We start from the raw sequence: 16,849 nt of genomic DNA, 5'->3' as shown, positions 1-16,849 counted from the left end.
AAAAAATAATGTTCTTTGTCCACGTGTAGCATAGAGACTGTTTCAATGCAAGGGTCTAGAGCAATGGGCTCATCTGTTGCACAGTATCAGTGCTTTAGGCAAAAGGGATTTTTACCTTTTGGGGAAAAAAGACGTTATTAGTTTCCATAGAACTGGTTTATCCTTTTGTGCATATTCCAGCTAAAACCAGGGGTGAATCACTTCCATGGTGTGAATTTATGTAACAGAATAAAACAATAATTGGGTAAGAAATAAGAAATGATGATACATACTTGGTTGCCAGAAAATCATTATTGGATATTATTTTTCCATATATAGGCTACATTCTGATATGAAGTACTCCCCTGTTTAGTCACTGGGAAATATTTGGATGGTACAATTTTGCAGTTCCAACTCAGGTATATTTCAGGAGGCTTCATGTTTTGATTATGTTGCATTTTACTTACACATTGAAGATAATATAATGCTCTGTTGTCATATCATTTTTGTAGGGTAACTTCTGGTTAAAATAAGTCCAGATGTAAAATTTTTTCTTTTATGGGCATACATAGTGAGTTTTGCTGAATAGCTTTATTCCATGCCTATAACCTATCCCATGCCTATTAAACCTAGTAGTTTAATACTATTTTTCAGAAACATTAAAATGAAGCAAATAGACCCTCTTATTTCCTTCCGATGGGCTGATTTTAAGTGCTTAGAATATTCATAACTGCCTACAGTTTGTAGTTTTTATCCGTTTGAAGATAATTATTTTACTTTTTACATTTTTCAAGACAAAGTTGAAATTTTCCAGGTCGTGTTCTGAAATACACATATTGCCTCACCACTTAAGCAATTTATATGAACACTTATGAGCTAGGAAATGAGTGTATTCTTTCACAAATTGACGGTGCAATTGTTCTGATACAGAAAGTGACACCATTGAGTATATTAAAAGTGGAATTCACGGTTTTTGGGTTCAAAGAAACAGTAGATTTTTTTCATGCTTTTTATTTCCCCAAAAGGCTTAAGTTTTGTTCAAAATGAGCCAATGAAATTTTCTCCATTCTGTAATTTATGCTGGAGAATAAGAATCAGAATTTGTTTTCCTGGATTGTTACTGGAAGAAATTAAACAATTTTTAAACATAATCACTGGTGGTCATAATAATATTTTCCTTGATTCCTCTATTAAAAATTTGGGGGGGAAAGTCTTTGGGCAGTTATAAAAATTATTTGCATTTTTTCACAACTACAAATAAAAAGGAGTAGGTGGATTTAATATACTGTTATCCTTTGAATTCAACCTGCATGGTAATTTCAGGTGATGCATATCCTGTATAGAACCCTTCAAGACTTAGAACAAATAGACTTGTATCCAGAACCTGATTATTTTCAATTCTTTTTGTAAATAACAGCAATAATTGTAGGTAGGATAAAATTTCTTTAGGCTACTGATAATAAAGTATTTGGGGAGAGAAATTCATGAGTAGCTGGCTTTCATTATAAGGTAAAGCTAAACGTCTTCATGATTTGATGAATCACTGTGGCATATGTGGATATTGGTTCTTGTATATTTTTGGTTCAAGATATTTCATTTCTGTCTTTGAGTCATATTTTCTAATTACTTAATTCTAATACCTGATTTGTCCTTTGGGGTAGCCTAGGCCATCTGACACTGTTAAAACACCACAGGATTAGTGAGTTTATATTTTTATTGTATTGCTGGATTTCAAAGAAGCATTAATAAATCAAAACCCTCAATATTCCTTTTCAAAGAAAATGTTCTCCTCTTGAGATTCCTGACAAAGGGTTTTATCGTGCAAGAGAAAGGTTTGGCTCTGTGTTAACATTTTAATTTGTATTGTTCTTTCTGAAATTCCTTTCTGTTTTGTTTTCACAATAGATCTTGAAAATTTTAAAACCAAAATGAGAAGTACAGTGTCTGTGCGTGAAGGCCAGGGAGTCGTCCTGCTCTGTGGCCCGCCGCCACACTCCGGAGGTGAGAAGTGGTCTGTTTGTGTTTTTTTATATTCATTGACTAAGTTTCAGTGCAAGACCAACAGCATATGTACTGTTATTGCTTCCCTAAATTACCCTGAGAAAATTGATAGCCCAAGTATTGGATTCTGTCAGCTGAGTTGGAATATAAGAAACTATACAAAAGATAGTCCATCCCGAGAAGTTTATAAACATAATTTATTTCAACAAGGAGTGCTGTAAAGGGAAGTGAGATCAAGTTTGTTTCAATTACCTAATGGTGCTGAACAGTGCTTCTACACCATATCATTTGTTATTTCGTTCTAGAACATGACCTACATTAGAGTCTTTATGGTTTCCCCCTTCTCTCTCTCCCTACCTCTCTCTCTCCCCCTCTTCCTGTGTCTCTCTCTCTGTGTCTCATACACACACTTCAACATGATTAATATATGACATTGGGCCTCTGTATCATGTGATATATGTGTGTATGTATATATATATATATATATCAAAATAATATGTGTATGCGTATTCACGTCATTTTCGTTGGGGCGTTGGAATTGCACGTTTTATGCTACATTGCTATAAATTGAAATACTGCTAAAAACTCAGAGTGAAAATGAACTTCAGTACATTTGAAAATAATTTAATAAGCATTGCTCCCTAGCAAGAGCCTGGAGTGTTGGTTTTATTTTGCTCTTGTGCTCAAACTTGGTCACTTACAGGAATAGAGAGGGCATTATTAATGTATAAATCACTGTTCTTGAAGACACAAACAATTCTGTTCTTGAGAGGATGGGAATTACTGAGAGCTAAACAGGTTAGAGAGAATCTTTCTGGCCAAAGGCGAAACTGAGAAGTCTTCTTCTCATCGTGGTGAAGTTTATTCAAATGAAAATATGTTGGACTTTATTTGTTTTGTGACATACAAACCAAAGTCCTTTTCCCCCAGTGACTTGCCAGTTTTAATCATCAAACCCTCAGTCCAATGAAACAAACATTTGCCATCATCACTCTCTGATCACTTGAAATGTATGAGCCAGCTGGAGGGCTTGATTAGCACACATGATTGCCATGATGTTGGGGGAATGGTTTACATCGGGCTCCCCAAAGTACTTGAGTAGTATATATTTTCTGGAATCTTGAAGTTACAGAGGAATTTTAACTTTGAAGGGAAACAGAGTCTCTTGAATGCAAATAAGAGTAACTGAGCTCAAACCCACTTGAAGAAAATAGGGAATTTACTGGCCCACATCACTGGGATGATAAGTTGGCTTCTAGTAGAACTGTGTGGTTGTCACAGAGATGCACCGCCTGGAAAGACTTACTGCCTCACTGTGCATGGTGGAGTCAGTGGATAGCCTCTAACTCTCAACTCCCTTTCAATCTCCTCAACTATAGAGAGTCACTTGCCCATAATCTACCCCCTGTCTTGAGAGCCCACATCTGGTGACTCATCAGGGAAGGATTGAAGGGTCAGCCTTTTCTGCCCAACATTTTGGTGGGCAGTCTTCCAGAGCCTGCTGCCAGGATGTAAGGGGCATTGTTGGGCCACATCACACTTGGACTTCTTTCTCTTCCCAGTCCTGTTCCTGTTTCCTTCCTTTTATAAGCTTTGATCATTGATAAAAATATCCCAAACTCTATCTCAGTGTCTCCTCCCTGGGAACCTAGTCTCCCAGTCTGCTGGAGCCACAGGTTCAGCCAGTTTTATGAACAAGTGTCCTTTCTTTGGATATCATGGCCCTGCTTCCCTCAACGTTGATACTATGTAATGTAGACTCCTTGTGGTGGCAAAGGTGGTCTCTTTTAACTCCAAGCTGTTGTGGTCCTTAATGCTAGCGATCCTAATGAAGCAGACAACCTGTTGTTCAATGGCTCTTGATTTTAACCCGATTAACCTTATTTAAGAGATTATTCCTGCAGCAGAGGGTCAGGGTCAGCTGTGTCTACTGAGAAGCACTTGTATGAAAAAGATGCATTTTCTAAAAGAAGAGAAGGGTTTTGTTAGGAGAAAAAGCAAGGCAATGTATTAGAAACAATGGCTAGAAGTACACCTACCAAGGAAGTATCAAAATAAATTTATTTTTTTAAATGAATATAAAAAACAACTGGAGAATCTTGTCTGTGAGGAGCTTTGGAAATGTTGTCCTGACTTAAGATCCTGACTTGAGTGATAACAAAGGAGGGACCTTTCAGTTGACTAACCTGTTGCATGAGACATGCTACAGAAGATGAATTCTTTTCTAATATCATGCACTTGGGGAACTATTGGTGACTTCATGTATTTCTCTTTTTATGTTTGAAGCACATGGGTTGGGTTAACTGTGAAAGTCAAGTAGGCTTGTAGATGAAGAAGGAAAGAAATTTCCCCGGAGAGGCCACGTTAGCCCTCAAGAGCCTAGACCATGCATAGAATTGTAAAGAACTGAACAGAAGCATACCTTCTTTAGTTCTAGATTGTACAGGAAAATGATGAGGGCTACAGTGTCAGAGTTAGATGCTGAAAAAAAGGATTCTCATTGATCCAAGTCTGCCTAATGCTAAGATACTCAACAATTTACATTCACTGCCCTGACACATTGGCTGGTGAACTCCTTGAAGACAGAGTCCAAGTTGCTCTTTGTTCTGCACCCAGGTGCCCAATGGAAGGCAACCTTCTTCAGCACATGTGAAAATAATTTAATACATACTTGCTAAGCCACAAAAGGCTGGTTGATAACAAGTAGACAGTAAATATTGGTTGAACAAATGAACCCATTCATGGAATGAATAAAGGAATCCTTTTTAAAGATTTGGTCAGTCATAAATGCTTTTTTGAGAAATCACTAGTAACTTTGTTTCTAGAGGTATAAGCATCTAACAACCAATATGCCCTGGGTGCCACCCAGACCGGTGCAGGCACTGACAAATGAGAGTGAACTCCAGCCAGAACAGCTGATAATCAGTTCTTCTTCCTATCGCCTATTGATTTAGGGAGTTTTATTCAGTGGAAATTGTGAGGCAGGGCATAAAACAACTGAAGCTACGACACCAGGGTTTATCAGAACATGTGATATGTGGCATTCATGGCCCATTCTGTGACTCTACAGGACACGCACTTGCCCTTCTCTGTCTTACCACCCTGCTCTACCTTCATTCACTTCCCCTTTTTCATTTTTTCTTGGTCCCTTCTCCATGGCCAGAAATGTTTAATTGTGTTGTCATTTTCTAATTACTAAAGACACCGTCGTACTTACTCATCCACCATATTCCCTACCTGAGGAATACCCTGACATAGTAGGCTCAGAATGGCAAATAATAATCGTAATAGTAAAAACAACAGACATAGTCACAGCAACTCTGTTCACGGAGTGCTACTTAGATGCTAAACAGTGTGGTGGCTCTTTGTGGAAATCATCTGGCAGGAGATTCCTTTGATTAAAAGTATGAAGAGGAATTGGATGAGTGACAATCTAAGGTAGAGTCAGAAACTTCAGTCCTGGAGATGCCAGGAGGCTCAGCTCTCACCCAGCCAATACCTGAATGCCTTGAGCCCAAACTTCTTGTTTATAAATATTTTTAATGTTTATTTTTTTGAGAGGGAGAGAGAGACAGAACACGAGTGGGGGAGGGGCAGAGAGAAGGGAGACAGAACTCGAAGCAGGCTCCCAGGTTCCCAGCTCTGAGCTGTCAGCACAGAGCCCAGTGTGGGGCTTGAACTCACAAACCACAAGATCATGACCTGAGCCGAAGTTGGACGCTTAACCAACTGAGCCACTCAGGCGCCCCCCCCGCCCCAACCTTCGTGTTTATAAATGACAGATGAGGCAGGAGGCCAGAAAGTAAGCTTCAGCCCTGAGTCTCCCAGGTGTTGTTTAGGGCTACAATTTGGGAGTTCGGAAAGTGTGTCTCTGAGAGGAAGCAGTCTACCTAAAATCATAGAACTCTGAGGAAGTAGAATGGCTGACTCCTGGCCGGGCCTCTTTCTATTCTGGCACAACCTAAAGCAACCCCCAGTTGCCATTCTCCACATGATGGTGGTACAAAGGCACAGAGTCCTCAGTGAAAGTGTCACTATCCTAAGCCAAGGGCTTCTGACATTTCATACCAGATGCAGCAAAGTTAATGGCTCTGTTTTAATATTCAAGGCCATTATTTATGTGAGCACAACAGATCAGCAATGCCAAAGTCTCCTGAGCAGAAATCTCTCCAGAGTTCAACCAAATGCCCAACTGAGGTATGTTCCAGTCCAGTACTTCTGAGACTTTGCTTGCAAATGAATCAACTGGGGACTTGATAAAATGCAGATTCTGATTCACTGGGTCTGGTTTGAGACCTGAGATTCTGCATTTTTAATAAGCTCTCTTCTGAAGCTGATGCTACTGGTCCTTGGGCCACACTCTGAATAGCAACACCCTACCCTGTCTGTTCCATTAGGTGGAGTCCCTGAGGATCTCCTGTTACCTACTTCTGCCCTCACTCCTTCCCTTTTCCCTACCCAGTTTCTTGGCCCAAACACTGGAATAGGTTTGTAACTTCAGAACCAAAATATTACCTCCCCGCTGAGGACATCACTTTTTTTTTTTCCATTCAAGCCTAGAGTCTTTCTCAAGATGCTCTTTACTCAGATTTATTCCCTTGTTTTGTGGCCTTCCTGGTCTCAAGCAGATTTATATGTAATGTCTCATAAACTCTTGTTTTTATGGGGTGCCTGGATGGCTCAGGTTGAACATCTGACTCTTTTTTGTTTAATGTTTATTTCTTTTTGAGAGAGGGGGGGAAGGGGAAGACAGAGAGGGAGACAGAGGATCTGGAGCAGGCTCTGTGCTGAGAGCAGAGAACCTAATGCTCATGAACAGTAAGATCATGAGCTGAGCTGAAATCAAGAGTCAGATGCTTAACTGACTGAGCCACCCAGGCACCCCAAGATTCAGACTCTTGATTTCAGTTCAAGTCATGATCTCTTAGTGAGGAGATCAAGCTCCATGTCAAACTCTCTGCCGACAGCATGTATTCTGCTTGGGATTCTCTCTCTCCCTGGCTCTGCCCCTCCCCCACTCACATTCTGTCTTTTTCTCTGAGAATCAGTCAATCAATCAGTCAATCAGTAAGTAACCCAACTAACAAACAAACAATAAAAACTGTTTAAAAATACTCTTTTTTTCCTAAGTCCTAGGGGTTAGGGCGCTGTCCTTTTTAATGAAGGTCCCAGAGTCCCGAGCATAAGAAGCAATCATGGTTTTCTGTCTTGACTTCTAACCTCCCAGGTGTGATGTGAAAGGCCAGCCTAACCTCGAACTTGACGTTAGTTTAGATCTAAGAATTCATCGAGAACCTCACATCAAGAACAGACTTCAGACTTTAAATTACATGATATGACGTACCTTAGGTGTTGACGGGATCCATCATCCGTTGGGTGTACTAGTTTCTGCAAAACCCTTCTGGGAATGCCTCAGATCTCTGAGTGTGATGATGCTTTTCCTCTTTGGATCACAATAAGATGAACATAACAAGGCTCAAGGAGATGTCAGTGAGAGTGTGCTGTGCATTTTTAAATCATCGACAGATGCAGTATGCAGCTTTATCTTTTCCCACACTGCTTTGTGCCTTCTTCTTCCACGGGGACACTTCAGGAGTCTAAAGCGTCCTACACTGGAAAGGCCTTCCTCATTTCGTCGTGTGGAGGTCATAGAGGTCTTTTGTTTGGGTTTCAGTTGTGTTTTTCCCATAGCCAGCAATGTGATCTGTAAAGGTACTGCACAGCTGTTTATTGAAGGTCGCAGTAGCTGTTCTTACCTTTTTTTTTTTTTTTTTTTTTTTTTTTTTTTTTTTTTTTTTTTAATTTCTGGCTTCTATTTCTTCTGTTACTGGCCCAAGTAAAATGATGGTAAAATCTCTTCTCTTGTCAATAAATTTTTTATTGTCTTTTGTTTACTTGGGATAAAAATCAGAAATACTCTTCCAAAATAGGCTAGGGAATTAAACATGGAAAGAGCCAAAATCAGGGTACCGAAGCTTGGAAACTGCATATATTATTTATATTCCCTTAATTCACCAATGCAGATAATTTATAAGAAAGTGGCAGCAACCTGAGGGTGCTTTGCTTAAGAGCAGTCACCATTTATTTGATGCCAATAAGAAGGAAAAACTGCTTCATGGTAGGTGACAATTAGAACTTTCTCTTAGGAGTCCATAAAACTCCTAAGTGACACAGGTCACTGTCACTTGAGAGGAGTCTTATCTTCTACTCATTCTGTGACATTTTCTGCCACTTCCTATTCATTGGCTTCTCTACAGAAAAATCTAGTACCTCTCCAAGGCAAGAGGAATTAGCATCCCCTCGGAAATTAGTTGGAAGACTAGGAATTGACAAGTCAGAAATAAGAGACTGGGCATGGATTATCTATAGCTTAATTATCAATCTAGTTATCAACAGTGTGAAAATTAGCTGGGAATTAGTGTAATTACCATGCCATTACTGGTATCACTACAAAATCATTAGAAATTCAAATGCACCAGAAAAATTACCCTATTATAAATAAGGTTACAAGACTAGTTCGTGGGCACATCATGATAAATATTAATGAAGCGGGAATTGATAGGCTGATCAGGTTCTTGCATGCATGCATGTTAATAAAGAGTTGATTTTTGTCCGAAGATGGCCGATGATATTTATTCTGAGCAGAGAATAGGTTGTAGTCTTCCGCCGTGTTTGGTGTCTGATCCAGCTTCCCATGTCTTTGTTGCGTGCATGCTCTTCTTGAAATGACAGCCCCAGACACTGCCATCCATTTACAACAACACAGCCTTTGGGATGTTCAGAGGACAATGTGAGATGCCAAACAGCAGGTAGTGAAATGAAGTGACTTGATGCTAAAAATTACTTTGAAAATCCTGGTGTGACAGAGGTGAGAACTGTGAGCAACATAACCAGATGGCATGGGATTTACACCCTCTGTATCAACATCTTTGGTTGTTTTTTTATTTATTTATTTATTTTTCTTTTCCTTCCTTTCCCCAAGACTGAAAAACAAAAGTCATCTCAGGTAGCTGAGATGGGGCAGGCCTGAGGAAAAAGTGCCAAGTAGGAGTTTTCTGGAAAGATGTGTCCCATGGCTAGACCCTTCATTAAGGTGCCAAAACATATTACCTGGTGTGTTTTGATGTGATTAACTCAAAAAGAATAATTTCCACAAATAATCTGCAACCTTAACACCATTTTATCTTGGGCAGTCATTTTTCCTTCAGCTACACTTTTGTTGATGTAAATGGACTTCTTGGTTTCCATCACATTTGCATCGCTGGTCCCTGGGAAATGTTGCTCTGAGAATTCAAAGGTGTCCCTTTCCCTAAAGCTGAAAAAGTTGCATCTTCGCAGGCATTTATACCATCACAAGTTGTGAGATCAAGGTGAAGCAGGTGCACGGGTAGCTTACTAAGGAATAGGGATCTGTCTCATAGAATATCATTCTGAATTTACTGCTTCTAACTCGGGAGAGGGGAGTAGATGGGGATAGGTTAGCATGTCATGGCAAAAAGTTGGAGAGTCCACCTGTAGACTGAATGAATAATATATCAAATTATAAAACTGATTTTTAATATATGTCAATTCTGATGTGACTTGACATTTAGAAGAGTCCAAAATATTAACAAATTCTTAGTATTATTCAGACAAGTATGTTCTGAATCCATTGACACACAAACTTCAGCTGCTATTATATGGATGAGGCAAAATATTTTGATCTCTGCAGAGAGGATATGTTTTAGAGAATAGTCTTAATTGCTGAGCATCCATTTTGTAGTTGGAAATGGAGATGAACATTCATGTTTCTCTGAAGTACTTGGATGTAGAATCTGAGAATTCACTGAGTCTGCCTATTATCTGTTTATTCTTTTTTCCATCCATACATCCATCTGTATGTCCATCCATCTATCCATCCATCCGTCCATCTGTACCTCCATCCATACATCCATCCATCTGTCCATACATACATACATATGTACATACATACATACATCCGTCCATCCATGCATGTACCCATCCATTTTATTCATCCATTGATTTCCTCATGCATCCATCAAATATCTGTTGATGTGTAGAAGGCATTTTATGTCTTATAATGCTATTTTACTATAATAAATATGGCCATTTACCTGACAAATCTTAATGTTAAGTAGAGAAAAAAACTGAGAGCATTGTTGATAAACTGGATAGGAATGTATTCAAACCAATATTAGCTGAGGCTTACCCCCAGCCACTCTCCAAGTGAAAAGCCTGAAATTATGTAAGAAATAGAAAGACAAATAGAGTCCTCTTGCCCTCAGGACCTGTCCCACAGGACCTGGTCCCAAAAGAAGTGAGAAAAGTGGGTTTGCTGATGACTGGTTATGCCTGAAATAACAATAATAGTTATAGTTGCCATTTTTCAACCAGACACTGGGTTTATTGCTCATAACATCAAGGAAGGGGATAGTTCTCATATTCTGTATTGACAAGCTGAAGCTGAAAGGAGTTAGCTGATTTGTCCAAGGCTGCCCAATAGTGGATTTGGGCTTCAGACCTAGATCTATTGCTTTTTTTTCTTTTTAATGTTTATTTATTTTTGAAGGAGAGAACATGACCGGGAGAGAGGCAGAGAGAGGGGGGTATCTAGGATCCGAAGCGGGCTCTGCGCTGACTGCAAGGAGCCAAATGTGAGATCAGGACATGAGCTGAAGTCAGATGCTCAACCAACTGAGCCACCAAGGAGCCCCGATCTGTGGGTTTTTGAAAGATTTTCCTATGTTCATAACAATTACAGGCTTCAGGGGTTTTTTTGTTTGTTTGTTTTGTACTTTTGTTTTTTGTTTTGATTTACATATTATCTGCCTTCTGTGATGGTGTTCTTCAAAACCTTTTGATATATGCAGTGATATACTTAAAATGTTTATAAACACCTCCTCTCTCTCTGTCTCACTGTCTCCCCACCCACCTCAGACATACTTAGGAGGCATAGTGGGTACAAGCCAGGCATCTAAGAGCTAGATTGCTTGAGTTCCAGTTCTAACTCTTACTACAAACTTTGGGCATGTTGCCTAACCTCTGAATATGTTTATTATCTGTAAACAGGGAATAATCACAGAACTTATCTTTATAGGGAGGTTGTGAGAATTTAAGAAGATAATGTATGTGACTTGTTTGAAATGTCTGATTTATTTTTTAAACAAAAATATGCTATAGTCCTAATAGTTTGAGTTTATGGAAAAATATAAAAATTAAATAAAAGTAAATCTATAAAGAGGGTTTATTGTGTTTTTTCCCTGTACTCCAGAGGCTTATCTTGCCTGGCATATTTGTACCCCACTTTGGAGAACATTGTTCCAGAAAATGTTTGGGTTTCCCTCTGAGTTGGTTAATCTGTGGTTAGGGATGAAGGACTTGGCTGTTTCTTGTTTAACAGCACAGTGACACTTAGAAATAGCAAAATGGGGATGTCTTTGAGATGCTTATCCTGCACAAGCATCAGTGACTGCCTCTCCCCTGAGACTCCCCCCCCCACCCCCCCCCACCCCCCACCCCCCCCCCGCCAACCATGGCCTCCACAGGCTGCACCTACCTATAGTATGTTCCAGCATTGGTTCATTGGCCCGGAGAAGGAACCTGACCAAGCTGGGCCAATCAGATGCTCTCTTCTGGAAACTTGGTATTTGACCCGACAGGAAAGAATTCTGAATTTTAAAGTTTGAGGCAGACTATTTCAATTAAGTAGGCTCGGCAGCCAAGAAAGCTGATGCACGTGAAGCAGAGATGTAGCCCTGTGAGGGATTAGGAGACCAGGGGCCGAGAGTAAAGACTAAGGACCCCTTAGCCACAGGCTCTCCAGCCTGCCTTCCTTTGCAGCTGCTTTCTTGACCTGGGGTGCTATGTACCAACCTTAGTACAGGGACATATATACTGCATTCCCACTCTGTTGGTCTTCTGTTTCTTACAACCAAAGGCTCACAGCTAATTCAAGGGACATTACTGTAAAGGCCATACTAGTCCTGGGGTAGGGGAATGACACTGATACAAGGCTAATAAGTAATTTAAAATAAAAAATAAAGAGGGCTGCCTGGGTGGCTCAGTCGGTTAAGCTTCCGACCCTTGGTTTCAGCTCAGGTCATGACCTCACGGTTCGTGAGTTCCAGCCCTGCGTCGAGCTCTGCACTGACAGCATGGAGCCTGCTTGGGATTTCTCTCTGCCTCCCTGCCCCTCCCTGGCTTGTTCTTTCTCTCTCAAAAAATAAATAAACATTTAAAAGTAAATAATGAAAAATAAAATAAAATAAAAAATAAAGAAACAGGGGTGTCTGCGTAGCTCAGTCAGTTAAGCGTCAGACTCTTGGTTTCAGCTCAGGTCGTGATCTCATGGTTTGTGGGTTCAGTCCACACATCCGGCTCTGCACAGACAGTTGGGAGCTTGCTTGGGATTCTCTCTCTCCCCCTCTCTCTGCCCCTCCCCCACTCACATGCACTCTCTCTCAATAAATAAATAAGCATTTTAAAAAATAATAAATAGAAGCTACATGTTTCAACAAATGTCCTTGGGCTGTTCCAGCATCCTTTTATGATTGAAGTCAGCAGTGAACATACCACAATGTCCCTGGAAGGAGGCAAGGTCGTAGAAAACAATTTGAAAAAACTGTGCATTCATTGTTACTTACATTTGCAGTCTCTGAGTGAGTTTCCCCAAATTCTCAGGGATGCTACTGACCATTTCCACATAGATTTTATCACAGCAGCATGGCTTCATGCTTCTCCCTCCCATTTCATTCTCAGATCCTCTAAATGGTCTTCCCTAGTACAATGAGAAAATCACTTTTTCCTACTTTAAAGGCTGCAGTTTTCCTCACTCTGATGCCATCCACCCACAGACAGAAGTCAGAAGGAGCCTTAAGCCCATCAAGAAAATTACATGCATAAGCTGGGAGTTTAAATCCGCTGTTACAGTGGTAGTGCTTCAACAAGAACTTATTTAAAAATTACAGAGCTCTGACTGATGTTGTCTGCTTTAAGTAAACATAAGGTTGTTAATTTAGTGCAAATCAAGGATGGTAAAGGCTTTGTTTCCTAACATTCTAAGCAGAAATTGAGGATGATCATTAGTTGGTACTTTTTATCATTAAAAACAAACAAAACAAACATCATAGTAGCACTGGGTAAGAGTTAAGAAGTAATCTGTGCACTGGCAAGAGAGAGAGCTAAACATTGGTTGCTTTGTCATGCAAATGCATTTATATGGACTTAGTGTTTTAATTAAGATTACAAGACCTATGGTAACAAACCTTAAAAGGTATTAGCACAAGCCAAAATGTACCTCTTGCTTAGATATGGTCCAAATTAAGCTCTCTGGCTCCATCCATTTATGCCCATTCATTACAATGTCTGACATCCATGGTCACTGCCTTTATCTCCCTCAAGGTGTCAGAAAGAAAAGGGTGAAAGAAGCCACTTGTGTGCTTTTGGTGGAGTAGGTCCGTATGGCACACGTTACCTATGTGCACATTCTATTGACTGGTCTCCAGTCACATGGTCACACTAAGCGCAAAGGAGGTAAGACTGTGTAGTCCTGTCTATGCCAGAGAAGAAATGAGAACAGGTTGGAAGCATGGCTAGGCCGTCTCTGCCATACTTAGGTAGATCTGTGCTTTTGAAAATATGCACATGAGGACCTGAGACATCAGATAGAATCTCATGTCTTAAGGAATTGTTTGGGAACTCTAGTGGCTATGTGAGAAGTTTTATTTGGAGGACTTGTTTAAAATCTTCATTCCACGGGGTGCCTGGGTAGCTAAGTTGGTTAAGCATCCGCCTTCGGCTCAGGTCATGATCTCACAGTTTGTGAGTTCAGGTCCTGCGTGGTGCTCTGTGCTGACAGCTCAGAGCCTGGAGCCTGCTTCGATTCTGTGCCTCCTCCTGTCTCTGCTCCTCCCCAGCTTGTGCTGTCTCTCTCTCTCTCTCAAAAATAAATAAACATAAAAAATTTTAAAAATGTTCATTCTGTGATCTCAATGACTAAATAATGTGGGGTCTTTCTTGGGAATCTGCACCCTTTATAAATGACTCAGGGAATTTCTTTTACGTTTTTTTTTTAATTTATTTTGAGAGAGAATTAGTTGGGGAAGGGCAGAGAGAGAGAGAGAGAGAGAGAGAGAGAGAGAGAGACTTCCAAGCAGGCTCCACGCTGTCGCCACAGAGCGACAGCTCAGAACTCAAACTCAGGAACCACAAGATCATGACCTGAGCTGAAATCAAGTGTTGGGTGTTTAGCCAACTGAGCTACCCAGGTGCCCCAGAGAATTTTTGATTCAGACGGTCTTTGAGCAACATTTTGAGACACGTTATCGTCAAGTCATACACATTTAAGTGTGTTAAGGGAATATTTCAAGGAATGGAAGAATGTCATGATGGGAGAAGTGTAAGCATTGTAGTATTTTAGTGGTTGCAATTTATTATTAAGGACAATTCAGATTCTGAAAGGGAAATGGAATTCTTGGCTTGTATAAAACATTCATTTATTTATAAACTAGGCAGTTCTTAGCTAAGTTTTTTCTTCATTCACATTAGCTGCCTTAGAGAGCATAGTTGTTGGTATGCCATGTATAACTGAACATCCACCTTCCCAGGTGTGGGAAAGTTGTTAGCACCCACAGTCAACTGTTCTTGTTGATAGTCACGTGAACTGAGCACCACTCCTGGCATTGGTTAAGATCGCTTAGCCTTTGATCCTCATGGGTACTGCTTGGCATCTCACCCTGAGTAGTTTGGGTCTGTTTATCTTTGTTATGTGGAGGCATGTGTGTGTGTGTGTGTGTGTGTGTGTGTGTGTGTTTCATGTCAAAGGGAGTGTACCTGTCTAGCATAAAACCCAGATTGATCGTGTAGGGAAGGAACTTCAAAATTGATCAGTTTCTCTTATAGAGAAACTCACCCTTATTTAAAACACATTTTTCCCTATTAAATATAGCAAGTTGAGATTTAAAATGATACCAGGTTTAGGGTGCCTGGGTGGCTCAATTGGTTAAGTGTCGGACTTCGGCTAAGGTCATGATCTCATGATTCTTAAGTTCAAGCCCCGTGTCGGACTCTGTGCCGGCAGCTCAGAGTCTAGAGCCTGCTTCAGATTCTGAGTCTCCCTCTGTCTCTCTGCCCTTCCCCCACTTGTGCTCTGTATCTCTCTCTCTCTCTCTCAAAACTAAATAAATATTAAAAAATAAAATAAAAATACCAGGATCTAACTGTAAGAAATTGGGAAATGAATCATGTGCAAAGTTTCCAGTAAGATTACAAGAATCAGGTTTTTTTTTTCTTTCTTTTTTTTTTAAGTTTTTTACATTTATTTTTGAGAGAGAGGGAACACGAGTGGGGGAGGGGCAGAAAGAGAAGAGGACAGAGGATCCCAGGCAGGCTCTGCATTTTCAGCAGTGAGCCTAATGTGAGGCTCAAACTCACAAACTTTGAGATCATGATCTGAGCTGAAGTCGGTTTCTTAACCGACTGAGCTACCCCTGCCCCAACAACATTCAGTTTTTAAATACAATCATTGAGATGCCCCAGTGCTTGCCTTTCCATAAGCAGGGGCCAGTCAAATCATGCAAATGAATGAGCAGGGGCAGGTTTTGAGCCTTCGACAATTTTTTTTTTCCGGTTACAAAGTTAAATCTTTTAACAGCATCATTTACTTTATTTGCATTTTTTAAACAGGAAGTACATAGGTTTTTTTTAGTTAAGTTTTCTGTCACACATATTTTCCGTTTATGGATTACACTTCTCCCCATGGTGTTTCTCCTAATGTCCTCTTAAATTCATTAGACACAGGCATATTTTGCATATTAAACACATGGAGAGATTTTTCTTGCTAGGTGCTGCTGCAGAGCAAATAAATCCAAAATCTCATGACTTATAGTCTTACAGTTATATATATAATGAAGGTTTATTTCCTATTTTGTAGGCTCTTAGGGGTGGGTTGACTGCAGCTATATTGTATGTCACTTCTTCACTTTAAGAAAAAGCAGCCTCTATCTGGGATAAGCCATTCTCATGATAGTAAGAAAAGAAAATTACAAGAACCATTCAGTCTCTTTAGAAGTTCAATTGTTTCCACACTCATTCTGTTTTGCAAAGCAAGTATTATTACTAGTGCTAATCAAATGGTTTAGGAACTATAGTGTCACACAGATAAGCAACAAATAATTTTGATAAAACCATAATCAACCATATGCTCTCTCTTATTTATTTATTTATTTATTTATTTATTTATTTATTTATTTATTTAATTTTTTAGCTATTTGGCTTTTATAGCCGTCCTTTTAATTTCCCTACATTTGATTGAGATCTAAATACAATAACTAGTTTATTAACGTTATCCTGACTATACCAACAAGAAAACACAAGAACAGTATATCTTGGTGAAAAATGGCACCCAGAGGTTTCAAATGCTGCTCACCTCCAGCTGATTATTGCCATGGAGAAAGTACGTTGAGATTTTTCACCAAAAGCTAGAAACTTTATGTTGGCTAAATTTTCCAAAAATGTTTTAACACTGTGGGTTAAATAATACATGGTTCCAGGGCGCTTCCCGCCTGTAGGCCATAGATGGAAGCCTCTTCTCAGGGACATAGAATTAATGCCAATTTTAAAAAATCAGCCTCATTGACTCAGCAATCTGCGAGAATACAGATCTGAGAGACAGTTAAAGTTACAGTTTGTGGTCTTTAAAAATTCACTTTTATTAGATTCAGGAGTATATAAAATAATGCCAAACAAAGTTAATTAAAACCGCTAATTATGAGTTCCCGGGGGCCTGCAGTGTTTGGAAGTCACATCTCATTCCTTCTAGAAATAGTTTTCCAAATTCATTTTACATACTTTTTCTGAAGTAATTAATTAA

The 16,849-nt window shown here is 39.7% G+C and overlaps 1 protein-coding gene across 3 annotated transcripts in view; it reads left to right on the top strand.

Moving 5' to 3' along the window:
- The window catches only part of CNTN3 (contactin 3), a 343,356-nt gene that overhangs the window by 188,680 nt on the left and 137,827 nt on the right, over nucleotides 1-16,849 (top strand). For all 3 annotated transcript variants that reach the window (XM_047851060.1, XM_047851057.1, XM_047851058.1), the window contains one exon: nucleotides 1,885-1,980. In XM_047851060.1, coding sequence (XP_047707016.1) covers nucleotides 1,885-1,980 — 96 coding nt within the window. The remainder of the gene's footprint in view (nucleotides 1-1,884; nucleotides 1,981-16,849) is intronic.

Source organism: Prionailurus viverrinus, chromosome A2 (genome assembly GCF_022837055.1).
Source record: "Prionailurus viverrinus isolate Anna chromosome A2, UM_Priviv_1.0, whole genome shotgun sequence".
NCBI lineage: Eukaryota > Metazoa > Chordata > Mammalia > Carnivora > Felidae > Prionailurus > Prionailurus viverrinus.
Note: the sequence above shows the minus strand (reverse complement) of the source record. Positions and strands in the feature narration are given on the sequence as shown.